Source organism: Scomber scombrus, chromosome 17 (assembly GCF_963691925.1).
Source record: "Scomber scombrus chromosome 17, fScoSco1.1, whole genome shotgun sequence".
Taxonomy (NCBI): domain Eukaryota; kingdom Metazoa; phylum Chordata; class Actinopteri; order Scombriformes; family Scombridae; genus Scomber; species Scomber scombrus.
In genome coordinates this window covers 11,902,675-11,929,763 of record NC_084986.1, presented here as the reverse complement: position 1 = coordinate 11,929,763, position 27,089 = coordinate 11,902,675, and the positions used below count along the sequence as shown (strand labels likewise).

General features: G+C 40.2%; 2 protein-coding genes across 2 annotated transcripts; one reads left to right on the top strand and one right to left on the bottom strand.

Moving 5' to 3' along the window:
• Positions 1-547: 547 nt before the first annotated feature.
• Positions 548-4,115, top strand: LOC133997853 (protein LEG1 homolog). The gene is made up of 8 exons (XM_062437570.1): positions 548-913; positions 1,907-1,993; positions 2,067-2,140; positions 2,311-2,415; positions 2,674-2,792; positions 3,022-3,163; positions 3,273-3,369; positions 3,455-4,115. Exons 1-8 carry the CDS (start codon positions 616-618, stop codon positions 3,604-3,606), a joined length of 1,074 nt encoding a protein of 357 aa, XP_062293554.1. The 5' UTR covers positions 548-615; the 3' UTR covers positions 3,607-4,115.
• Positions 4,116-6,661: 2,546 nt separating this feature from the next.
• Positions 6,662-18,326, bottom strand: dpf3 (double PHD fingers 3). Its single transcript, XM_062436688.1, has 11 exons — positions 18,173-18,326; positions 16,820-16,927; positions 14,494-14,627; positions 14,021-14,116; positions 13,614-13,686; positions 13,042-13,083; positions 11,760-11,897; positions 11,509-11,637; positions 8,254-8,366; positions 7,038-7,119; positions 6,662-6,844 (listed from the first exon to the last, which is right to left on the bottom strand). The coding sequence occupies exons 1-11, from the start codon at positions 18,249-18,251 to the stop codon at positions 6,777-6,779; spliced, it is 1,062 nt and encodes a 353-aa protein (XP_062292672.1). The 5' UTR covers positions 18,252-18,326; the 3' UTR covers positions 6,662-6,776.
• Between the last annotated feature and the right edge of the window lie 8,763 nt (positions 18,327-27,089).

Here is a 27,089-nt window from a genome sequence, read left to right as displayed (position 1 = left end):
AAGACACAAGCAACACACGTGATCGTGATTTTCAGGTTCACAATGTTGTCTGGACTTTGTGTTATCTTCGGCTATTGAACTCTGATCTGAATCTACACAATCTCTTGCCCAAACTTGACAATAATGTGATCTTGTTGTGAAAAGCATCAGAGGCTTGTACCTTTTTGAGAATCACTTTGAAATTTAAACCTAACAAGTTCTTGGCAGAGCATTCAACTTAAATTGTTTGCTGATGGGGTTAGACGTGACAGCCCTCCATGTCAATGATTGAATCGCTGAAGTTCACTGATTGCTCTTTTATGTTGTCATACTTGATCAACTTCACACTGTATCTCTCTTTCTTTTCTTCTTCTTTTGTTTGTATGCGTTTGTGTGATTGTGTTTATATGAAGGAGAAACGTTCTGTTTTTGAGTATTTGTATAGTATTGAGCTCTATACAGACTTTCTTATCTTTAGGTCATTGAGCCACGTGTCACATTGGCTAAGATCTATGTTTGCTTGTGTGAGTCAGAGCATGTTGAATGTGAACAGAGTATATAAGCCCATCTGCCAACTTTCATTCCAGAGTAGATGCTGTTACTTTCATCCCTCTCTGAAGTCCCAGCTCCTCAGTCATGCTGCGTCCGACGGTCCTCTTCCTCTTCTTGGCCTGTGCAGTGTCTCTCAGCAGATCTGCTGTAGTCCTAGAAAATGGCATGCCCATCCTGTGGGCTCAAACAGCCGGAAAAGTGACTGACCTGCCGATACAGAATGGCATTGTGACTCCTGACCCCTGGAACTTCCTTCATCGCATGAGTCTTTACCGCCTGATGATAGCTGCTACAGACCCATTCATGGGATCCATGGGGACAGGCACCGGAGAAAACCCTATGTGGGGGCTGACAGTCCAGCTTGGATGGTTTCTAACTTCAGGTCAGATAACAGTTATGATCTTTTTTTTTTATCCAGTTTTTAATCCACTGAAAAAGTGAACAGTGAAAAATTTAAGAGCAGCTACATACCTGTCGATTTTTTTGTATTTAACAAAAGGATAAATATTCAGGTAAATAATATCAGGACATACAAATCAAGTTTAAATGATAATACAAAAAAATATAAAAATGGAAATATTACATAAAAAAAGGATTACACATATGCACAACAATAAACACATTCAGTCAGAGGTTCAGGGTCCCATAATGTTTCAGTTGCTTATTACTGTTTTTTCTGCTGTTTAATAAACTAAATGTAAAGAGTTCAGCTCTAGAAGAAAAAGAGATTTCTGTTTGTGAATGATAAACTATATACATACCTACATATACATGCATAGAATAATGAAATTAATCAATTATTCAAGAGCGCCACCATCTGGATTATCATAGAAACAAATAATATATCTCAAAGATCTAAAGTCTAGACAGCATGTTCAAAAAAGTGAGACTTTAGATCTAAATATCAAAGTATAGGTGAGGAATTCTTTTATGTTAGATTTACAAAAGGTACAAGAACTGTCAATGTCTGTAAACCTAACAATAAGACAATTAGTAGGGTATATTTTATGTGAAATTATAGAGGACTTATAGCCTTGTTTGAAATACAGCACTTATAAAGTAAAAGCTAAGCCATCCAGAAAATCTTATTTATCTTATCTCAGTTTTCTTTTTTTCTTTTAAAGGTTTGGCGAAGATGCTTATCGTTACACTTAATATATGTTAGTTCAGTTCCATCCAACATCGGCAAAGACTGTGTTATATTATTCTCACCATAACCTATACAATACATCCATTTGGAATAGCACAAGTTAAAGTATTAAATTCTTTAAAAGGAATTAGAAAACGGTGTTCAGACGGTTCCTAGGACAGCATTTTACCAAATTCATCAATATGGAAACTGATTATGTTATGATATGATGTGTTGCTTCTGCAGGACGTCTTGCTGACCCAACCGGTGCTACAACCTGCGGCCTGCAAACAGGAGATACTATGTGTGTTTCTACCCAGAGCTGGTGGAGCTGTAAGTATACCAGGCACACATGCACACACAGAACACTAAAAGCTAAAATAACCCCACATATGTCATCCTCCAGGTGTGAGCTACCTTGTCTCTGCACTGCCCTTCCTGTCTGCCGCACAGCAGGGCTTCCTGGGAGAAGGTGTTCAGGTATGTGTGCAGCTCGAGACCTCAAACTGAAAGTGTCATAGTTGGAAGGGGAAAAAAAGAGTAAAAGCTGCACTCATGGAATATTTTTGGATGCAATTGTTTTAATCTGTTAATAGTTATGCTTTTGTTGATGATGAGGATAACAGTGATGATGAATGTTATACTATTAGGTCCAGATGCAGGTCCCTGAAGGTGTAGAGGACTATTGTACCACCTATGCTGACTGTACCACTCGCTACCCCGATGCCATGGCTAAGTGGGATGCCTATTTTACGGTATATGAAATGCACATACACACACATGCACACACAGACACAAAAAACAAACAAATCCACACAAGCCTTACTGGTTTTGAAGTACAATAAAAAGACACTAGTGAACAGTATGTCATGTATTAACCATTTTTCAACACAGACAATAAAAAAAAATATATTGATTAAATGTTTAAAGGTGCACTGCACTGATTTTAATATATTAAGCTAAGGCTGTTGTATGAGGCTGTTTATTCATATTTTATGTATGTGTGTTTAAAGGGTCTCAAGACTTCTGCTGAGTCTGCCCTGCCTGAAAATGAGAAGAAGGACTCTATCCTCGGTCTCTACTGGGCAGCTCAAATGGCTTCAATTTATTCTGCATCAGCATGCAATGCCAAGTAATCTATCTATCTATCTATCTATCTATCTATCTATCTATCTATCTATCTATCTATCTATCTATCTATCTATCTATCTATCTATCTATCTATCTATCTATCTATCTATCTATCTATCTATCTATCTATCTATCTATCTATCTATCTATCTATCTATCTATCTATCTATCTATCTATCTATCCCATTTTTTAAAAACATTTCTCCTCCCTGTCCTCTCCTCTCCCTCAGGATGAGCTCCTATTCCTCTCCTGAGGTGACTTTCGTTAACAGCTGGCTGAACTCAGCGGAGTACGTGTCAGCTGCAAACTTCCATTCCACTTTGGAAAAATCTTCGAAGTTCTCAATCCCTCTGCCAAGCCGTGTTTTACAGGTACATACCCACAACTCCATCCATACTTTCATTATTAGCCCTCTACTGCATCTTAACAACCTGTGAATTTATCAATTTTTTCCCCTGTCTGCCTTAATTTTGCATGTAGGAGGGCGACAGTCCACCTAACATTGCTGATCTGAGTCAGGAGGAGAACCACACACTTTCTGTCTTCTCCTGGATGAAAAATATGAACAGTCTGCTGGGTAGGGAAGACACACACACAGATATACTGTGATAAAGCGCTTTATTTAATTATAAGGATAATCATTATCATGTGTCATCCACCAGGCGGGTCGTTGGTGCGTATGTGGCGAAGTGCCATGTGTTCAGCAACCACAAGAGAGAAAGGCAGAGAGATGTTGGAGCAGCTGATGCTGAATCCCAGCTTCGCCACAAGCACTTTCCTGTCCATCATCAGTGGAATGACTACCAGCTGCTAAGAAAGAAACAGCAACTCCAGTCATATAATGGTATGTTCATCCTAAAGTTAAAGGCACATGCTAAAAACAATGTGATTTGACTTTTTTAAAAATAATACAGGATTAATTTTGTATTACCCAGAGGGCAGTTTCACTAAGAAAATACACTTGCAATAGTAGACATAACTGACATTTCTTCTCCATCAAAACAGTCCAAGTAGCGAAAGTAAGTCCTGTCATTGTTTGGAGATTTTTTTATATTGCATTTACATAGATTAGATAAAACCCTAGCAGCTCTTTAATTCTTGTTACGGAGTTGTTGTTTTTTTGCATGTAACATCTCAAGTAAGGATGTTACTACATTATGTTACAATGTGAGTGGGCTCAAAGGTCAAACTGCATGTTGACTCTGCTTGTTAATTTGACAAATGATATGTGATTTTCTCATGACTTTAAAGACAATCAGTCTACTACCTACACTGTTGAAAACAATAAACTCATTTTGCTCCATTTATTGATTCATATGAAAACTTCCAGTGTACTGTGTGTCATTCTCAGCTCTAATTCAGTCCAGTAGCGCTTCCTGGTGGTGATATGATATAACTAACCGTGCCAGTTCAAAAAGTACAAAGCACCACATGCATCCTTTTCAGGCAAGAAAAGTGAGTTTTGTCGACATTTGAAATAATATAATATATGGAGGTGGTTATATATATATTATAAGTGGTTGGACATTTAAAAAAATAACTCAGTACTTTAAATGAACACGTTAACACTTTCAGGTGAGAGACATGTTTGTAACCTTCACTATCCCCATTGTAGCAACTTGGAGAGAGCATCCATACAAAGATATGTTGCCAGACAGAGACGCAGTTATATCTTAAAATTAAGCTAATTTGTCCATTAGTTTCTCATGGAGTCATATCAGACATGGGCATCATGGCCAGAGCAATCTGAAAATTCAGTGCCCATCTGCAATTTGTTGCATTAGGGTTTCCTGTTAATGGTTTACTGAAAGGGAACAAACACCCTTTTTATTGCATTCCTGGAAATATATTTTAATGGCTAACAAGTGGACCAAGGATAACTGGGAAACCCCCAGGTTGTAGCTGATGTGCAAGAAAACACAATTTATGCAAAAGTTTTTTATTTCAACACAAAACATAACATTTACTTAACAAAAAAAACAACACACATTTGGAATTACTGTAGGTGATGGCATCAAATACGACTGACATCCAAGACATTTTCAAAAGCAAGACAAAAAGCGCCATTTCACCCGCCATGGAAAAGCACAATAAAACCCTCTGCATGTTATTAACAATATATAACTAAGCTACAGTAGGTCATGATTGTCTGTGGAAAAGCAAGTCACACACAAACTCACAAAACAAAACACAAATGCAGAATGCAACATCCTGTCAGTGCTTGCACACTGAATTATTTAGTTTCTGAGTTAATTTGCCCAGTGCAAAGACATTACACTGGTGGAGCATGGGAGATTTCAGTATTATATTTTAAGTGAAGCCAATTACACAAATCAGCTTTACTCATGCCATCATATGAAAACAGAATGTCTACAATACATTCTGGTTATAACTGCTTTAAAAAAATTAAAAAAAAGGTATTCCCATTTTTTCTTACATAAACTGTACCAAAGTCCAGACAGGACTCATAAGTAAATACTGCTTCCTCAGTACATGTACAGTAAGGTCACAACACTGCCTTTGCAAATAAGCATGAATGAAGGTTTGACAACACACATGTTGTGCTGCACCAGCAGTGGTTCCCAAACCTTTGGATGGGTGCAGGGGGGGGAATCTACTGTAAACACCCCAACTCATGAGCCCCTTCAACTTCTTTTAGGACTTTGATCATTGCTGCACTACTTTCTTATTATTAGAACCATTTCTTATACCCTTGTCTACTTCCTTTAGTTTAAAACTACTGCCACAGCCTTGTGAATGCTTTAGCTTTAGCTGTATCATGTACATAGCCATCGTATACATATTTAAGACCCTTATACAGAGTTCTTGTTTAAAACAATCTGTTAATGTGTTTGGGTGGGGTGGAAAGGCTTCCAAAGGGAGGGCATGACAGAAAAAGTTTAGGAACCACTGATTTACAGTAACAATGATCTCCTTGACAGTAACACTGGACAGTTACCAACAATGCATAAATACCGTGTTTCATTCTGTGTAAAGGATTCCTGTTTATAAATTGTCACATTTGAGCACCATGGTATCCTAGCAACTGCAAGGATACAGAAAACAGACGCAGATTAAAAATGTCACAGCGGTCCAAAAGGAATGATAGTCAAGGCCCCGTTTCCTCTTAGCGCTGGATATAAATTTTACCAAGCTTGACAAAACCTGTGAAAGATGGCATAACATAACACTGAGCCTGTCCAGATATAAAATAGGAATGTCACTGTAAAGTCTAAACACAAGGAGAGGAGTAGAGCTGGAAGGAGAATTTTAAACAAACATTACTCAGGTTCCCCCACTATTGAGCTTGAACTGCGAGGAGAGCAAGTGAAACAGCTTTGGCAAATACTCCGGGAGAAACATCTTCCAAATCGTACTCAAATACATCTAAATCAGAGGGGAAAACATCTGCCGCCATCCAGGGATTTCAGATGTTTGGTTTAAATGAACATGTGCTTCACATACACATACTGTACATGTACTACACAGTATTGGCCATCATCAATCTTGCTTTGGCTTCTTGCCGTTTGCGGAGTGGTGAGGTAGAGAAATGACTGAGCGGCAGACCTGCTGTTAGCTGACTTACGGTCGAGATTGCATGTTGATGGCATTTGCATCTGGAGTGTTGCTTGGCTATATGAGAGGTAGAGGATCTGTTCGCCTCACCCTCCCACAGTCACAGCTCTGGGAGCCAGCAGGGGAGGCAGCTTGGGTTTGGTGTGTGTGTGTGTGTGTGTGTGTGTGTATGTGACAGACAGAGAGAGAGAGAGAGAGAGAGAGAGAGAGAGAGAGAGAGAGAGAGAGAGAGAGAGAGAGAGAGAGAGAGAGAGAGAGAGAGAGAGAGAGAGAGAGAGGAGAGAGAGTTGTTCCTTGGTGTGTTGGATTCTATCTGAGAGAAAGGTTGATGTGTGTGGGCATGTCAAACAGTCATATGTATATGTACAAATATATATACTGTGTGTGCTGAGAGGAATGTTCAGGGCGTTACACTTCTCCATAAGCCGAGGCTTTGTCCTTTAACAGGTCCAGACACAAGTGACAGCTCCAGCTCCCTGTAGAGAGAGAGAGAGAGAGAGAGAGAGAGAGAGAGAGAGAGAGAGAGAGGCTGAAATCTGTGTCCCCCCTGCACTTTTCCATATATAGCTTTCGCTTGTAGCCTCTCTGAAATATACAGAACATGACTTATATTGTATCAACCCGCTGATGTATAATAAAAACTATGAGAGTGGCTCTTAGCTGCTGTACCTTCAGGAGGCTGGGTCATTGGAGGCTTCAGGCAGTACATGTGGTATCCTCTGTCACAGTCATCACAGAACAGCAGCTGGTCCTACATGGGCAGTACACAGTAAACATCTTGAATATTGTATGAAATACGGGGAAGACAACTATAGATAAATAATATAATAGATACTCTGAAGTAAGCATGTGAATCACAGCAGTAAATATTGCCATAAAGGAGCATAGCAGCATTTATCAGCTATAAAAGATGCATGGAATTTTTGTACTGTTTTCACAGCATCACGGGACAGCTAACAGTGTTTCGAAAGAGCCAAACCCTCTGTCCTCAACCTATTTTGAAACTACTGTATACATTAAAAAAAAAAAAAAAAAAAAAAAAGATTTTCCACACTGGAATTTACGCTTTGCTCTTGTTCCTAGAGTTGGATGTTTGAGCATCACAGTACAAAACATCATATGTGAATTCAGAATGTTTATCTGAGCTCACCTTAAATCAGAGTTTGTATGAATGAACCTTCAAGCATGGTTTGTAACATCATAATTAGTTTGGAGCCAGTAATGGTCCAATATGCAACTATGTAAAGGGGAAACATGAAGCTCTCGTGCGAATAAACTGAAAATGGGCTTGTCAGTGAAGCAGGACACATCTTGTGTCTTTCAGTAAATCGTTTGAAATGAAAAATATTTAATATCTATTTCATAGATTTGGGATTTTTTAGTGAGGGAGAAGGAGTAGATGTAATTTTAAGGATTTAAACATTAACTTTTGAGAGGAAGGACATCAGACACAAAGTAATTTCATGTATCTTAAAACATGTCTGGAGGAAGTCTTTAATGTTTTATTACCTTGTGAATCACTTAGGACTAGACCTACATTAAACTGTGCTATTTATGGTTCATGGTAATTTACAGCATTTATAATTAAAAGCAAAAAAGTATATTATTCATGCTAACAAAGTGTAAATTATTATTGTTGAACCTGGAATGATAAAAACCTTTAGCAACAGGATGATTTATCAAGTATATGCTTGGCAAGAATGGTAAGTTAAATTCAATGTGATGTATTGTCCATGACAGGCTGAATGTTGGGTGTGGAAAGGTCATGGCATTAAAAGAAAAACAAGTCAAATTTGGCGAGCTTGAAAGCCAGTTCAAAGGGAAATCTAGACATTACATTTGAACACAACATTTCTGGAGCCACAGAGGATCACACTATACATACATCGTTCTCTGAGGTGCCACAGATGCTGCAAGACTTGCACTCGATGCACTGCCACTGGTATGTCCTCACTGCCTGCATCATGTTATCAGTGAACTGCAGGCATGTGGGGTGACCTGTGGAGGGAAGGTGAGGAGAGATGAAAATAGGGAAGAAGGAAAGGGTTACAGATTGGATCTCTGGATATGTTTGCAAACTAAAGTCTAAAGTATTTACTACATGATCATTCAAAGACATGTGGCAGAAGCTTTGAATTTGTGCCTACAGTAGACATGGACACAAACATAAATGCACATCTAAATATAGTTACAACAACCATCAAAAGCTGATTTCCATTATCTGTAACTGATTCTGCTTGTCATCTGATGCAAAATGTTTTTGTTTTTGTTAATTATACATAAAGCAGAAATGAGTGAGTCATAAGGAAAGTCAAGCTGAAGTAATTTAGAAAACAATATTTCTGCCTCCATTCAGATGAAAAAAAAAGGTTGTCGATATATTTTTAAGAGACATCAGTAAATGTTAAATGTGTCTGTGATTCAGACTTCTGCAATTGCAACCCATGGTGTTGACAGTCCATACAGCTGGATGAAATTTGCATCAGAAGGAATGTAGCCACAAAAGACAAGTGATTATATGTCTGGAAAAAAAACAACCAAGTAATGTTTTACCATCTTCCCATAAGTCTACAGCTGTTGCAACACATCTTCTGAATGTTATTTGGTGTATGTGATGTACATATTTTTAACATCTACTGCCAATTTTTATAGCATCCCCATAGCATCACAATTATGTCAGCATCTCATGCACACAGTATCAATGGGGTATCAATGAGCCATGAATGAGCCGTAATCAAGGGAGAACTGATTTATATCTGGACTGGGAAACCAGCCAGAAACACTGAACACATTCCCTATCAGCCTCTGGTGGGTGAATAAAGACAAACGTTCCAAGCTGAAGCTGCGATCTGCCTCCCCAAATGAAACTGTGGAATTACAGTCAGGGAGAAATTAGCTGTGGCAGTTGAATAGATGGCCTATCAGCTTTAACGGATACCACTTAGCAGCAGGCAGTAGAATGTCCTCAAAGTCAGACAGGAGCAATGGGATGCCGATTGGCTCTTACCTCTCGGCTACCTGTCCTTTTAGCCAATGGAGTGACTCAAGAGTCCAACGTTCATCCCTCCCCATGCCACATTAGCAGCAACTCATATTCATTTTGACATGGAACACTCATTTCATTTATTCCTTTTTCTCTGGTCCACAGTGTGTTCTATCAATCTTTTCAGTCCAGAGTTAACAGGAACATAGCTGTCAAGTTTATGATCTTGATTATCAGACGCAAGCCAAGTCAAAAGTGAGAGGATTCTTTTTTTTGTTCAAGAAAAATGGAAAAATGTCTCAACTTATCAAACTGTAAAATCCACATGAGCATAATAAAAAATGGCAATATCCATCAAAGATGAAACTTCCAAGAAAAAGCTGGCTTTGCGTATGAATATATCCTGCATCTCTTCCAAGAGGTTAAAATAAATCCGGTGACTTTTCTGGTAGAAGTGCCCTCAAGGTGAGACACTGTAGTCCGTTATGTGCCTTCAAAGTCTTTCAGTGTTCCACTAAAATAAAAACATATTTTCGGAAAATGATTTATATTGCAAAAAACTCCAACTAGTAAGAAAGTCGTCTTCTCAGCTGTCATCCGCAGCCTCATCGTCTGAAAACAAAATGTTTTCCAGCTCTGCGTCTTCAAAGCCATGAAACGTGGAGGCCTCGCTGTCTGATGTCCTGCTGAACATTTCTTCTAGAGCACTCAGCTTCCTCCCATCCTTCTTCACTCCTCCTCTTCCAGCTACCATGAAAACATCAGCGTCAGAGCAACACAGAAAAGGCCACACACTCTTGCAGCTGTCCTAACTAACTCTACTGTGGCAAAAAAAAAAAAAAATTCACTTGCTGAAATGCAAACCCTGCTCTCTTATTGCATAGGACGGTTGAGCTGATCCCATTAATGTTTTTGCTGAGATATCCAGAAGAGGTGGAGTTGGCTAGCGTGGGGAAAAAAAGGGGGGAAAAGAAACAAAAATGCAGCCAAATGTGCCATAAGGTAATGCATGAGAACTGAGGAACAAAAGAGTGAAGGCATGTTGTCTAAAGGCAGAAGTCCTTACTGATGGACGAGGCTGACATGGAGAAGCATGCAGGATGGAAGCAAGCAGCGGATCCTATGAGTCGATGTTATTTTTAAATGGAAAATTGCAAAGAGTTTCAGCAGTTGGCTCTTGATTCTCATGGTCAACAAGGCTCATTGACAACCCACTGAAAAGACACTGTAGCAACATAAAAGCTCAATACTGCACGATACATGTCTGGTGAAATCTATATCATCAGTTAAAAGACACAAGTCAGTTTGAACAAAGATGACTTCGAATAACTATTGACATGAAGGCGTCCTTTGTATTTTAGTGAATTTTTTTCTCTTTTCTGTAAAGGTCTAACTAGACTTTGTAATAACAGTATTGTGACTGATTGGCCTTCTATAAGACATCACCCAAAGAAATTATTATTGATGATTTCATGATTATTGATCCACATGTTTAATGCAGACTCTTAAACTGCATCATATTTGTGGCCACCATTTCAGTCCACGTAGAAAAGTTAAACATCGCAAGGAAGCGAGGAATACACATGAACAAGATTGTGAATAAAAAGGAAGCAAAGGGAAACAAAAATGAGATGTATAGTAGACACAACTTAAAGTATGAAGTAAGAGTCTAGCAAACAACTAATTTCTGATAGTCCTCATTATCTCTTAACAACAAATTGTATTTTCTTGTCATCACTGCCAATGTAATCAATGCTCTCATCCCAAATTATATAGAATAAGACACCACTAAAATTTTAGGAATAGGCTTATTTGTTTTCTTGCCAAGAGTTAGATGAGAAGGTCAATACAATCCTCATATCTGCACATTAAATTTGAAGCATCTGCGCCTAGTGGAGACTTGGTTTGTCGTACGGATTAAACCAACAAGGTGCTAATATGTGAGCTTTAGGAGTTACTTTTGGACAAAGCCAGGAGAACTGTTTGTAACAGCTGATTGTAGCTTCATTTTTACCAAACAGACATGGAAGTGGTATCAGTCTTTTCAACTAACTCTTGGGAGGAAAGCAAATAAGCATATTTTGCTAAATGTTACATAACTATTCCTTTAATGGTGGGGCAAACAAAGAACCTGAATGGAAAGTTGTGGAGACTCACCAGAGCGTCCACAGTCAGAGCAGGACACCAGCTCCTCAGCCTGCCCTGTTTTCCTGTTGGAGACCTGGTCTCCAAGGCAGAAATCACAGTAGTCGTTGGGAATGATGGAACCATCTGGACCCTTCTGAGCTGTCGGCAGGAACAGACACATTTAAGGAATATATACATATACGTGGGACGGTGTGCTGTATGTGCTATCAGGAAAAGCATAATGATATTTCAGCGCAATTGCATTCTAGCTAGCATCTTACGTTTGTGGTTATCGGAGCTCTGTGGAGGAGACGGGGTCATCTCTGTTTCCTTTTCTTCCTCTCCCTCCTCCTCTGCCAGGTGAGTGTGGGTGTAATGGTAGCTCAGGCCAGGTCGGTTCTTGTAGCGTTTTCCACAGACTACAGATAAAATATCATAGATGCTTTAGAAACACACAAAACCTGGTGCAACGTAGAGCACCAAATATGCTAGTCAGAGTCTGCTCAAAATCAACTGTCGTCCCTGCCTAAATGGAAATAAAACAGAACGTGTGGAGGATGCCAGAGACGATTTGCAGTTTCATGTTTGATGGTCTGCCTCATAGTTACTTTATATATGAAATCATAGACAGCAGAAAACTAACCAATACATCCACCCCAAGCTGCTTTATGCAGAACTCAAGTTGTCCATTTTACTTTTACAAGGAAGTCCACTGAAAGGTCTGATAGATTTGGAACATGGCAGAATGGGGTGTATCAAAAGCATTTTCCTACAGCTGCTTTAACAACATTGGCTTTCTTAGCATCATTTTTCTTACCCTTTACACTTAAAACGCTGCTTTTGATTATTACAAGCACACAAACACAAGGCTGAAGCTCAACAAGCTGTTGTTGTACTGTGAAACTGTGGGCGTCACAACTCGTACATGTAACAACACGAGTGGGTTGGAAGCGTTTTGGGTGCTATAAATACAAAACTAGCACAGACTATCAATCTAGTCTACGGTTGTTGTTGGGGATCATAGAAAACTTTTCAAAGTGAGCACATTAGAGCTGTAGCCATCATAGAAGTTTGTCATTATGCATCTTTCCCGCCTCTGTGTTACAGCCAATTCCGCAGCCATTTTTGTCTCAACTTTAGCATAACAAACGTCCAATCCCATGGTTAAAAACAAGCTAGGTTTTCAATTTTCCATGACATTTCTTTCAGTGTAAACACTTCTACAATGGCTACATCTGTGGATCACGCCACAGCTACAGTATCCTAAGAAACATGCATCCCTCAGTGCGGCATTAGCTGAGCTGGTGCTAAAGCATCACTTGGCGCATGCCTTGCAATGAGCAAGCATTAAGGCACATGGTATAGCGTTAGTGTCATGCAATGCTTGCACTGAATTCAGGAAGGTTGCCGGTACTAGTATAAAGCATGTAAAGCATTAGACATCTCTGAAGGATTAGCATTCAGTTAGCCATTCCAACACCAGATGCCAATAAGCAAAAAGGCCAATCATAAAGACAGTTCATGGAGCCCCTAGAAAGACATGATGGCGATAGATTCAGATACCTTCTTCAGCCTTTTTTGAGTTATGCTTTTGTTTGTATCTATCTGGAACAGAGAAGACACAAAAGCAAACAATAAAGGAAAGACAGAACAAGACACAAAACGAGGATGAGATTCATTTGTTTGGGGTTCATTCAGCGTGCCTATCTCTATCCACATCCCCATGGCAATCCATTCCATCTGGATTCTGTCCAAGTATGAAAGTTGCATGCTAGTCAGGTTTGGATTGACAGCAAAGTCTTTCTTCATGCTGCAGAGGACTGCTCTTAGGAACAGAAGGAGAGAGGGCTATCATTGAAAGATGAGAGAAAATGATTCGTTTGCTAGATTTTAAATTTCAAATATATGAGCAAAGATTTTCGAGCAGGCATGTGGGGAAATGTTTCCATAATAAATTGGAGCTAAGGTTAGATTGAAGATACAATAAGTCTTTTGTTATAGCCACCACAAGCTTTTAGAAACATTGTGGTTTTTTTCTGAATTTAGGATAATGAACATGTAAAACACAAAACTACGATACAAAAAAACATGATGGCACATGATATAAGAGAGAGGCAATTGTTCTTCTCTCTTACTGTCACAGACGTAAGGTTTGTCCTGGTCATCGGTGTTAACAGGTTCTGTCCTCCTCCGACTGGATCCTCTGTTCTGAAACGTAATCCGACACATATTTTAATCCTCCAGTGTTGTAACGTTTCAATGCAAATTCAGTATGTTAAGGATTAAATACCAAATAGCATACTGTATGTAATTTATCTGTAAAATGAATCAATTAATATTTGGAAAACAGGGACTGGTAAGTGATATTAAACACAGACTGAATACATTAATCTTTCTTGATTTAGTGGTTGCAACATGCTGTAGACATTTTTCTTTTAATGGATTTTGTAATTAACAAAACTGTGTTATTATTCTCTTCTGCACCACACACAGATATAGTGTGTGTGACTTTTCACATCCTGTCTTTGCATCTGACACTCACTTTGCCTCTGTTTCTGTTCTTTCTCTTGGGAGTTTCCAGTTCGAAGTCTTCGTCATCATGGAAACCATCCCCGTTTTCATCTGCCTCCAGAACTCTCTTCAAAGCACAAACACGCATATACAGAAAGAGAGAAGTTTAGATGAAGTTTGCGAGAAAAAAATGCACAAAGATGAAAGAAAAGTGGATGAGGAGTAAAACATGGAGGTGTGGGTTAATGCTCAGTTGCATGCCCTAATTTCATTCTAAAGCCTATCATACAAGTGTCATACATGACTACTTTTATTAGTCCAGATCTTATAAAATTAGGTAATTACAGTGAAATCATGCTGTAGAGTTGATTTAGATGAGGATACCATCCATTCATTTCAATCACAGTTTTAAATTTAAAAAAGATTTCCAGGGTGTGATGTTTTTACAACAATACAGAACAATACACACAACTTTAATTATGATTGAGAAAAAACCCAAAATACCTGTATTTCCAGCAAGGTCTCTTCTTCTTTATTGATGTTGTTTTTTTTCTCCAGTACGTTCTCCCCCCTCAGGAGGGCCTCTAAAGCTGTGGCCTCCCCTGGGGGAACCTCACGCTTCGGGGCCAACTCTGCTTCTGTGGAGATGGGGGCAGGAGAGAGAATAAGAGAAAGACGTTAAGTTTTGGATGCACAAAGTGTCACTATAGTGTGGATGAAAGGCCAACGGCTAACAAGGAAGGCTGCCAGATTTAACATCACTAAAAAAAACTATAGTGCACCAGGGGCACAGGAAGGAAATAATGAACTGAAAAAAACTGCTTATAGGCCTAAATTACATCTCCAGTATCTCACTCTTTATTTTTTTTGCCTCCTCCAATCTACTTTATCTTTGTTCCTCTCTCTCTTTTCATTTCCGTGGAGTTGAATTTGCAGCAGTGGCTTTAGCATCAATTCCTCTTTGAACTTTAATGCCAGGCTGAAAACAGAATGAAAGTGGGGATGTGATAACACAGACGGGGCATGAGCAGCGCTACTGATGCTGTAAGACACTCTTATTCAATGCAGAGCTGCTATACCTCTCTGTGTCCTCTCTTCCTCCTCTCATTTCTGTGTTTCTATTTGTGTTTCTTCAATAAATCTTCCTTCATTTTCTCTGCTCTTGTCAATATTCTTCCCCCTCGCCTTCCCCTGTCTCACCTCGTCACCTCTTCTTTGACTCTCCTGACACCAGTTGTGGGTAGGGAAGTTAAACATGATAGGGAAGTTATAGTGCGCTTGGACTGAGAGCTCATTGCTTTTACGCTTTTTATCTATAAATTCAAATGTATACAAACAGCCCTCAGCATCCCTCAGGGCTCTCATGTACCTCTTTTTTTTGGACCCTGGTCAAATTAAACAGGGAGGCTTTATACTTAAGGAAGCAAAATGGCTGCTGAAGTACAGCTGTTGACATGAGCTGTGACATGAAGACAAATGCAGGAGGTGTAGATAAAAAAACAAGGAATTCAATTCTGGTTTTAAAGTATTTCAAGGTATTCTTGTGACAGAGTCTTCTGTGTACCTTCACACACGCAGACAAACCTCTGTGCTCAGGAAGTATTAAATAAACATAAAGCATTTCCAAAAGCCCCAAGAGGGGACCACTCGCATTCCTCTGTCATGTTATGATAGATATCTGAGCCAAACTGCAGAACTGGATCTCTGAAAAACAAAACTTCTACTTGTTCGCCCTCGGCTACACTTGCGTTCCTACTCTTTTTAACCTTCTTTCCCTTTATGTCATTTGGTAGATTGGTCAGTTGTTTGCTGCTCTGGGGAGTTTCTTCTCCCTTTTTTCTGAAAATGACTGTCCCCTTTTAGTCTGTTTTTAAAGTTAATTTATCTATATAGCACCAAATTACATCAGAGGTTATCTCTGGGCACTTTTCACAAACAGCAGGTCAAGATTGTACTCTTTAATTTATAGAAACCCAACGTTCCCCCATGAGAGAGCACTTGCCGACAGTGGCAAAGAAAAACTCCCCTTTAACGGGAAGAAACCTTAAGCAGAACTGGGCTCAAGGTAGGCCGCCATCTGCCTTGACCGGTTGGGTTGAGAGAGAAAGAGGAAAGGGGAGAGGGGAGAGAGACTTAAAGCTGGATTGAGTATTATATTGCGTCTGGAAGACAGCGAGGGGGAAACAATGGTGTGGCAAAGCAGAAACAAAGACGTGCCTTTATTTCTCCCCCTTATCGGGTTCCTGGGGCATTCCTTTGCTAAAATCCCCTATAACACACACATATGCATGCATGGATGCACTGGCACAGGCAGAGGCACACACACGCACGTACACACACACACACGTGGAAAAAAAGCACACACTTCCACCTCATAAGAATAACTTACATTCTAATGCCTCATGGACAAATGATTATAGAGGCCCAGTTAGGGTGCTCCCGTACTGCTACGGTGAGGGAGAGTCATATGTGGGGGTGTTTGTGCGCTTGTGTGTGTGTGTGTGTGTGTGTGTGTACTGCCAGAGAACAGTGAGAGGAGGCATTGATTCAGGGGAGAGAATGAACTTGGAGACCTGGCGAGAGAGACGGGCTAACCAGAGCCAGATGGTCAGATAGCGAGCATTAACGCCACTCAAAGCTTGGTGCAGCTACACAAGAGCAACATACACACGCACACACATGCACACAACATTTACATGTATGTAGAGGACGCACCAGTTTAAGTGACTTTGATTGTATAACTGTAGGTCGATACTGCGGCAGCAATGACTTTCACTGTGCATGCATGTCACTCTGTGTGTGTGGGTTTGTGTGTTGTTGTTTGTCTTACCTAATCGAAGCTCACACAGGCGGAGCTGCGGATCAAGGGGAGGGTGGAGCCGCCTCTTTTTTCTCCAGCAACGAGCAGGGTAGGTATACATCTGTCCTGCCGCCTGGCCTGGACACACACACACACACACACATGCATATATATATGAAGAGACAGGCACGCAGAAAGAATTTTAACAACCACTGGCAAGCTTACCCTTTCAACAAAACCTGCATTGAGATCCCGCCACACACACACACACACACACACACACACACACACACACACACACACACACACACACACACACACACACACACACACACACACACACACACACACACACACATACACACACAGACAGAAATACACACAGTGGACTGGGGTTGTTTTCCTGTCACTTAATATATCCTGATTTCAGTGCTCAGACTAATGGTCCATAAATCCAGAGAAATCCTACTCTTATGGCCAGACTGTTTGTGACTCATACCTTGGAATTTGGTTGACTATTTTCTTGGGCCTTTTAATGTCTTGTTTGCACATAGGTGAGTGGTGGGAGGCAAAGAAAACATCAGTGTAGAAAAGTTGTTCAATGTTAAAGATGGTTATATACAGTTTTAACTCCAATAACCAATTTAATAATTTTGTTTCACCTCTATTCCAGCAAAATATGCCTCTTGTATCATTTAGAATACATGTATATACTTAGAGTAGAGTATTTTGGTCCTCTTGTCTAATATTATTCCATTAGCTTGTCAGAGGACATAGTTAGAGGAAAAGAAGTGTTTTTTTCTGTCAACATGAGTAGAGAAACACAAATCAAGACAAGGAGGGGAAGGGATAAACCCAGAATAAATGCATATAATGTGAGTTAGGTCTGCCACAAAGTATAGGGTGTGGCCTGAAGGGCTTTGCATACTAGATGGAGAGCAATCTATTTGTGTCCAGTTCTCAGTAAAGACCAGATTGTTCCCTTCGGCTGTACAGGCGACCCAGATGTGCAGAGCGTGTTCTGACTGCTCGTCTCAGGATAAATTGGCAAGTGGTCACTCATAAAATATACAAAAGAGGGGATGACTATAAGTTCATCCTTTTCTATCCATCCACATTTAGAAAGCGAAAAATTGTTTGACATTTTAGGAAATGCGCTAAGCCACTTCCTTTCAGAGTTAGATGAGAAGATACCACTCATATCAATCATCCTATCTAATTCTCTGTTAGAGAATGAATTAGTGCATTTCCTAAAATGTCAAAATATTTCTCTCATGTAAGTAGAAGTGGTAACTTATAACATGGATGAAAACAGATTGTCAGTATTTAGAACTTTCACTTGTATATTTGGAAAGTTGTATCACAAAACAGGTTACTTCTCACCTGGCTGGCGGTGTCGCTTTTCCATCCAGATGTAGCAGTTGTTCTGTGCCACACCTGTTTGCGAGTCCAGGAAGGGCATGCGCACACTGCGCTCAGCACACAGACGGGCATTGTAGCTGCGACAGTGCTCGATGGCCTCCCTATAGAACTGGTCACCAAGCCTGAACACAGACAGACAGACAGAAAAGTTGGCAGGTAAACAGTCAGACAAACAATAAAGAAGATAGACAGAGGATATATAAATGAATTTAATGTAATACAACAGGCTCATTGTGATTTGCTTCTACAACTGCCCCATTCATTCAACATCTGAAGTAAATTGAAAAAATATTCCTTTGTGGAACACAAGTAACCAACAAGTAACATCATAGTCTTATTTCTGCCATTGATCCAAGTTATTTTCAGCATGCTGCTTCGATTTCTGCTGTCTCTGTGCTGTGAGTGACTGCTACCAGCTAAACGCTAACATTTTTGGATGGTTAATGGCAATAACATGTGCTGGGCGGCTGATGATTCGGTATGGTCTGCAAATCAAGTACCAGCGGGCCTTATCTGTCCTAGTTAACTCTAGCTTAATGTAACACACCCAGACATCTCTGGAGCATTTTGGCTCAGTTATTGTTTAAAACCAAAAATAACATGAAAACAGCTGAGCTTAAAAAAGGAATATTTATAAAGGCAAAGCAAAACGAGGGCTGCGAGGGAGGAAACATCGATGGACCATAAGAATAGATGAAATGCCTTATCCTGTCAAATTGATAGATGAGTGAAGGTACCGGATCGAAGTCCACACAACAGATGGGTTACACACACATTCACACATGCACACAATCGACTAGCAAGATGGTATAAATCAGGATGTGTGTCATCAATAACCTCCACAGTCTCACTCCAGAGAGTCCAGATTTCTGCAGCTAAGATCATTGGAGTCAGATGGAATACACCAAAATGAACTCACTTTCATTGTGTTATTCATGCTTCTTTACTAAAATGAAAGAGGAAGCATGCTGCTCACCCTGAACAGGTGATTCTGGTAATTACATAACTGAAAATCAGAGAAGATGACTGATCTGCTGAGTAGTCTTAACAGTTTAATATTTAGTTACCTTTGCTAAATGAGACCACCAAAAAGGAGAATTTGCTGTTTGTATTTCCTGTGTAAGAATTTCCTGTCACCAAATTTCCAGATTTCTTCCAAATTGTAGCCATCATAATCAGTGAGAGGGAGGTTAAAACTTTTAAAAAGGCGCCACTCAGATCTCTTGCAGTTTGGGGTATACTCAAAGCACTATAATCTCATCTGTCTTCCTGTTTATGAGTATAAATGTCTGTCTGCTTGCCAGTCATCCTGTCTCCCTGACTGGGCGAGCAGAGATGGGCGCTCTGTGGACTCTCTACACAGATATGTAAAGAATGCCAAGCTGGACAAAGACCAGCACTCTGGTCACACTGAATCTCACAAAGATGTGCAGTGTGTTTGGAGGTGGAGGGAGCGGAGGGTGGATGGAGGAAGAGGATGGGGGGAAGGGAGAGGGGTGAGCGGTTGGAGTAAGTAGCAACTGGTAGAGGGCCAGGTATTGCATTGAGGAGATGAGGCAAGGCAAGTTTATTAGCAGCTTTCAACAAGACTATTCAAAGTATTTTAAATAAAACATAAAGACAGATTGATCGATAATAAAATTAATCACTAGCTGCATCCCTACACAACACAATATAAACAGCATTTTCTTTACATTGCCAGTATTGCCAGCACACTGTGGGCAGTCAAGTAAAACCTGACAGTTAAACTACAACTGCATCTGGATTTATCTTAATCTTAAGAACTTAATCTAAAGAAAACATAGTACATTTCACTGCAGACAGATTATCCTATTTTGAGATACAGCAGACATGTGGCTGCATTTAATAGACAAAACCCTGGTATTACACAGGACAGTGCAGCTGCCTTGGTCATGGTGTATTATCGGGATAGGCATTTAATCTGATCAACAGTGTCACAAATCAAATATGTACACAAAATCCCAGTGATGTGTGTATCCATGTTTTTTGTTTTATTTTTATTTTTCTTGTTGTTTTTTTTGTAAGGCAGCAGTAGAAAACAGTAGCACAGCTGACGTGCATCTTCAGTGTCACAGTGTTTGTACAGTATAATGTCTGGGGCTTAGGCACGTGGCGGTCACTGGCTGAGGTTCTTGTAAGAGACACACAGATATGAGGACTGCAGCTGGTGTTTTCGGTGGTCCCTGTGTTTTTACAGTATGACAAACCAGCAGTCGCAGTGATCCGGTCATATCCTAAATCTGCCAAAAGATACTTCCTGTCATATAACTCGCATTCTCAGGGGTGAAGTGTTATTTTTTTGTTTGGATTGAAATGTATGTGCGTGTGGGCCTGCAGGTCTTTCTCCTTGTCTGTACTGTATGTCTGTCTCCGTCTTTTCCTCCTTCCTCGTGTCATCCCATGTCGCCATTTTTGTTTCTGTCCCAATTCCAACAACATCGCATCTGCATAACATCCCTGGGTGGCTTCATAAACTCTTACATAAGTGAGTGTTCGTGCCTGCTTGCTTGCCTGTGTGCCCTCATGTGCATTTGTCTGTGTAGTATGTTCATGTGTTGGGTTAAGTGAGAGTAAAGAGACAGTGTGTGTGTATGCCTCCAAGACCATCTGTCTATGGGTTGCATGCCCTGAGATATCCTCCCCCCGCCCACCCGCCCCCAACCTAATTCAACCATCAGATATTGTACTGTGCTCCTGTTTGTACCCATTAGTAGACTGTATGGCTGATCCTAGTTATTGTGCTTATGTAAGTGGAGTTTTGCATGTTGGGAACACACATTCCTCTTGGTCAACAGCTTCCTGGATACTGATGGAATCTGCAGTTGCTGAGCGTGTGTGTGAGTGTGTCTATGTGTGTGTGTGTATATATGGGTGTGCGCACTTGCGACCACTGTGATTGTCTCAATTGCTCCCATACTAGTGCACAGAGAAGCTTTGTGTGGATCAGTCACACCACCAACTGCAGAAGCAGCCATGGGCAGAGCACCATTTCATCAGCTCATGCTAATCATTTACAGGTCATTGTTTTCAGATATAAACTCACAGAGATGGATGGGGGAGAACTTAAATGAGCAGGACCCACTCAGCATTTCAATCCCCTCTTTTATTCTGTGTTTGGACATCAAGGTCTACCACCCTCACAGGTGCCCATGAATGATTTATCACAGCCAGAGGGAGACATCGGACAGCTGAGGTGCTAATTTCATTTGCACTGAACTTCGAAAGTGGGCCAATAGGATCACGCGCACACACACTCCCAAAGAGCCAGTTGAATCCCAAAGAAGAGCTTATGGACATTATGAATATTCAAACTTACACTTAAGCCTCTCTGTGGAGAGAAGCAGGGGGAGCGGAAGCTCTATTTATGAGTCTTTCTGTTTAGATGTCTGCTATTATTCCTCTCCATTAATCTTACTTTCATCTACAGCATATTTCTGTCAGTTATACATTACTCACAGCAACTTCTCTTACTCCTCAATAGAATAATTAATCGATGGAATAACACATCAGTGGCATAATACATCACAGTCATATAATTCTTGCCACATTTGTGTTCATCTGTCCACTGACGTCTACACATATTCCTTACTGTTTCAACAAGCTTTGACAAGTGATACATGACACGTCTTAGTTTCCCCTAATGTGGTACTAATGTGGTTATTTTAGAGCTGAAATGATTAGCCCAACAATTTTGATAATTGAGAGTTTGAGAGAAAGATAAAAGTGTTTGTTTTGATTCATGTCAAGTTTTTCCAGGGATGAGGATTTGATTATTTTCTTTGTGGAACATGTTAATAAACTGAATACCTTCTGGGGTTCAGCTGTTGCTCCCATTAAACAAGCAATTTAAATCACTTTCAACTCTGTGAAATTATAATGGCCATAATCAGCCATTAATCAATATAGGAAATCATTTGTTGCAGCCCCACATTATGGATATCATAATTTCGGTTTCTCTGTATAGTTTTAAAGCTACATAAATTACTGTGTTGCTATGTGGCAGGAAACGTTGTGGCTCAGTTTTCCATACTCACAACTTTGCTACTGATTTTAATGAACTCTCTACATCAAGGGAGGTTATGGGGTCTAGATTACGTCCATGAAGACAGTACAGGCCGTGAGGAGATCGACATTCAATTCAGGAGGCGACAGACAGATAAATACTCATTCACATTCATATGTTCTATTTATGATTTGTTATTATAATTGAACTTACTGACTTCAGGGCATGAAGGAACATAACAGAAACACTATCATCAGTCTCTGGCAATGTACAACAAGGTTTTATGTTTGATTGCACTTCAACAACCACAAACTAATTTAATATAATTTCTCCAACACAAAATGAGACCCCTGATTAGATTAACTGGTCAGAGTGCTTTTTGTTTGAAGTGGCTGTGCGTGTGTGTGCTGGCATGTTTGCAGGTGCTTGAAGAGCTATGGTAGCTAAAATTCTGCTTTGTCTCCACAGTTATCACATTCAAAGGAGATGCTATGATTTGTACCTTCAATTACATACATTTTTTATCATTACGCTAACATAAAAAAGGAGTAAAACCTGCTTGAACCTGCCGCAAGATGCATGAGCACTGTACCCAGTAACTAAATAAAACATCACTCAGGCAACTAATTCTTTCACAATTCAGATTTGGCTTGACATTTATTGCTTCACACACATCTTTATCATGAAGCTTGCATGATCTGCCCACTAGAAGTTATGTATATCATCTAACTGAACATGTCAGGGAGTGATGGGGGTTTACAGCAAATGCTAAGAAGATGAAGTCCACTTTTGGCTGGAAATGAGGCCCCAAAAGACTAGAGAGGGACTGGAACAGAAAAGGAAGTGTGGGGCAGGGCAACAGCATGTGGGCACTGATTGGCGTCTTTGTGGCACTTTGTAGGCTGAGCGGTGGGTGAAGCAGAGAGCAGGGAGACGAAGCGGAGGAGGAGTAGCCAAGGAGAGAGAATGAGAGGGAAGAGGAGGGGTCCGATTTGTCCCCGGGCACACGTGTTCCCTTTCAAACCCTGTCACACTCATTTTCTCTCAAACACACACACGGATGCGTGTACGCACGAGCGCACACTAGCACACGCACACGCACACACTTGTCCGTGCACAAACAGATACACAAAGGGAAGAAAAGAAAAAGGTGCTGAGTGCAGTCGGAAAGGGGGGGGGTTAGGGGAGAGGTATAGAGCGAGCAGCTAAAGAGGAAAGGGTGTTGCAGAGGGGAAACCCTGATTCAGATGCTGCAGTTGTTTTGCTCTGGAGGGGAGGTAGAGAGGCCGAAGGCTGATGAGGTAAGGGGTGGAAGGTGGAGACGTGGGCTGAACGATAACTCAGTCCAACTCAGCATGGTGTCACTGGAGGAAAGCAATATATTTCACATGTGAAGAATAACATTCATTCATATCTTGCCACTCCACCACTCCCCCCTTCCCCTTACATATCTCCTTACACACACACACATAAAAAACATAAGGAGAGAAACATGTGCCAGTTCCATGTGCAGAGTATTGGGGGGGGGGGGGGGGTGGAATCACTGTATGGAGCTTTCTATTAAAAAAAATGTTCCTGGCCACTTAATTCCCCATGCCTGGAAACCATTCCCGGACATTCCCATTCCCTGGGCTCGGAGAGACAAAGGCCAGGGTTCGCCCCTGTGCTGAGGGTGTAGTATAAATATATGCAGTAAATGCAGCCAGACAGACAATCCAGCCCCCCCAAACACACCCCACCTCCATCACTCACTCATGCTCCCTCTCACGCAAATTGGGGGAGGGGCGCATGGCTACACAACCGCCCACTCATGCAACAAACACACACAATAAAAACACACAACCCCAAACGCAATGACCCACCACACCATCTCCTTTACATTTCCCCACATCTCTGCCCACATCCTTTCAATCCTTAAGCAAACACAGCCGGGCCACTTTCCACCTGAGCTCTGTCGTTCATTCTGAATCGAATTCGGTGATAAGAAAGAAGGTGAAAGCACATATATGCACATAAACACATCTCTGCACACAAATCCCACAGCTCATTTGAATATTTCTCGTGTCAGCTCCTCATTAGAAGCCATCCCACATGGCCTCCCAGGTTTCAATCACAAAGAGGGTCTTTGTAAATAAAAAAATAAAAAAGAGAGAGAGAGTTTAAATAAATTAAACTAAATATGCATGGTTAAACATGGCTGTGTGAGTGTAGTAAGCCAGACATATTTACTGCCAGCTGCTGACGTTTGTAATTCATCTCTCAAAGCTAAACACTGGCAGGAGAGCTGGCTAGATTATTACCACGTCCTTATTGACTGCATATGATTTACCAGCCACATCCTGAGGACAGATGACAAGTCGGCCCCATTGTTTCGAGCAGGCACCGCACTGAAAAGTAGACCAAAACGACTCACATGTGTCTTAATATTGGCTCTTGCACAATTATTTCATATACATTTTTTGGACAGTTGGTCTGTTTTTGTAGGTGGAGTCTTGCCTCTGATTTACACACTAACACATTGTTTTCCCTTTTTTGCAAAAAGCAGTAGGATGGGGGTGGGGGGGGTGAGGGGTCTGTATGAGAAAGTCATATATGAAGGGCAGATGGGGCTCCCTCCCTCCATCTCTGCGGATGCCCCAGAATCAGTGTGTCTTTCTTTCGATGTACCCCTCTTTTTCTCTCTCACTTAACAGATGGACCCAGGAGAATACTGGGACGCTCCTAATCTGCTGCTCTACATGCACAACTGAAGACACACAAAAACAAACGCACATATACCTAAATTCCCTACAGCCTAATCTGTTTTCATAGAATACAACAGCTTAAAGCCATTCATGCCAGACAGTAAGAGCTCCATTAGTTTTCACTTCACCAAATGGGACATTTCAACCTTTTCATCCACTGAATATTAATTCAAAAAACATATATATTATTTTCACATTAATCAAGCTGTGAGATATTCAAATTCAAACCTGCTTTATTGGCATGAATGTCATAACAACAACATCACCAAAGCATCAAGAATCACTTATACAAAATAACACAACATTAAGATTGATATATATTAATTATACATGCTTGATTTGTTCTTCATTATATTATGACACAGTATTACAAAACTGCCTGGAGTGAAAGCAGACAGATGCTATATGGTTCACAGATCATCAGATCAAATTTTGTAAAGCCTTTAATACTAAATTCCTGCGAAAACATGTGGCTAAAAACATTTATGTGCCTTTTTGCACAATAGATGTGATAACTGTCTAACTCTCCAAACATTCCACATGACCAGCGGTAAACATCTGCTGTCAGCCAGCAGGAAGACAGACTTACACTCAGTAATATACACTAAGCTGAAGGTTATGCAGTTCATGCAGGGCAGAAATAAGTAACATATATCTAAATGGCTCAAATGAGTAAATCTGGGCTCATTCCAATAAGTGTGACTCCATTAAATTTCCGGTAATAAGTAGGGTTTGTAATTAGGTTTAATTAAAAAAAAAAGAAAAAAAGAAATGTCGCATATTTTCCCCAAAACACTACTATGGTTGATCAGGAATTGCTCATGCGCCCACTTCCAACACCAGAACTCCCACTGTTAAAAGTAATCAGTTTTAAACGTAAAAACTTCTGCACGCCCTGTAAATCTTTGGAGTTGATACTGTTAAATAACATATTTTGCATGCATTTGAAAGCACGAGCCGAGTATTGAGATTGAGCAAGAGCGCCGGAGAGTCCCGCTCTCAATGTGCGCTTTGTGACATGAATTGCATGAAATTATCTATGCAAATACACTCGTACAGCACTGACAAAGAGCCCTGCATGCAAACTTCTGTCAACCATGTTTATAAAGCACAATGTGGACAAAGGCAACTTTCTGCCTAAGTGAAAGTGCATGTGAATGAGAGAGCAGACATAAGCGCCCGAGTCGCTTTTCTCTGCAGATTGTGCACGAATGCATGTTTGTAAATGTCTATTACACAACCCAGCAAGAGGGGTACAGTACCTGCAGACAACAAACACACGGAGATTGGCCAAGTACATGGCAAAGTGTTACGTTTGTGCTTCTTATTCAAACGCACGTTTATATCCTATAGCCTGTGCATCATAAGCGCAATCACTACATGCAAACTATGCAATCATTTCTTTGGATATTAAAAATGTACTTACGATTTTAGAGGATTATGAATGACAGTCGCCATTTTCCAGCACGACTAGTAACGTAATATTCCAAATCTCGATGTAGTTTGGGACCCTTATGGAAAAAACACAACAGCCAATGCGGTCCTGATCACTGTGCTCCCACCAATACAACACTAGCATCGAGACATTAGGCGTGGCTTCTGAGAAAACTGTCAAAACCACCGTCCCAGTCCTCAGAATAGTAGTAACCTCATGAAAAACAAGTATTTTATTTATTTTATTTTTTAATAAAAAATAACACATTTTAAAATAAGAATATCACGAGCTGTGTCATTTTCTCCTTTCTAAATGGTTCACCAGCATATAATATCAATAAATAATTAATTATAATGACAATAATAATAATAATAATAATAATAATAATAATAATAATAATAATAATAATAATAATAATAATAATACATTTAATGCACCGCACTTTTCATGCATGGCGAGACTCAAACAGCTGCTTTATTAATAACATGGAACACACAACATAAAGAAAATAATAAAAATAATAAGAATTAAGATGAAAAATCGTTTTGTTTTTCTTATTATTCTTTATTTTGTCGAAATTAGTAGGGACTAAAATCAAAAGCAGCCTTCCTTTTTTTGGATAATACATTTTGAGTTTGTACTTTAGTGTATTTTGAATGAAATAAAACAGACTCC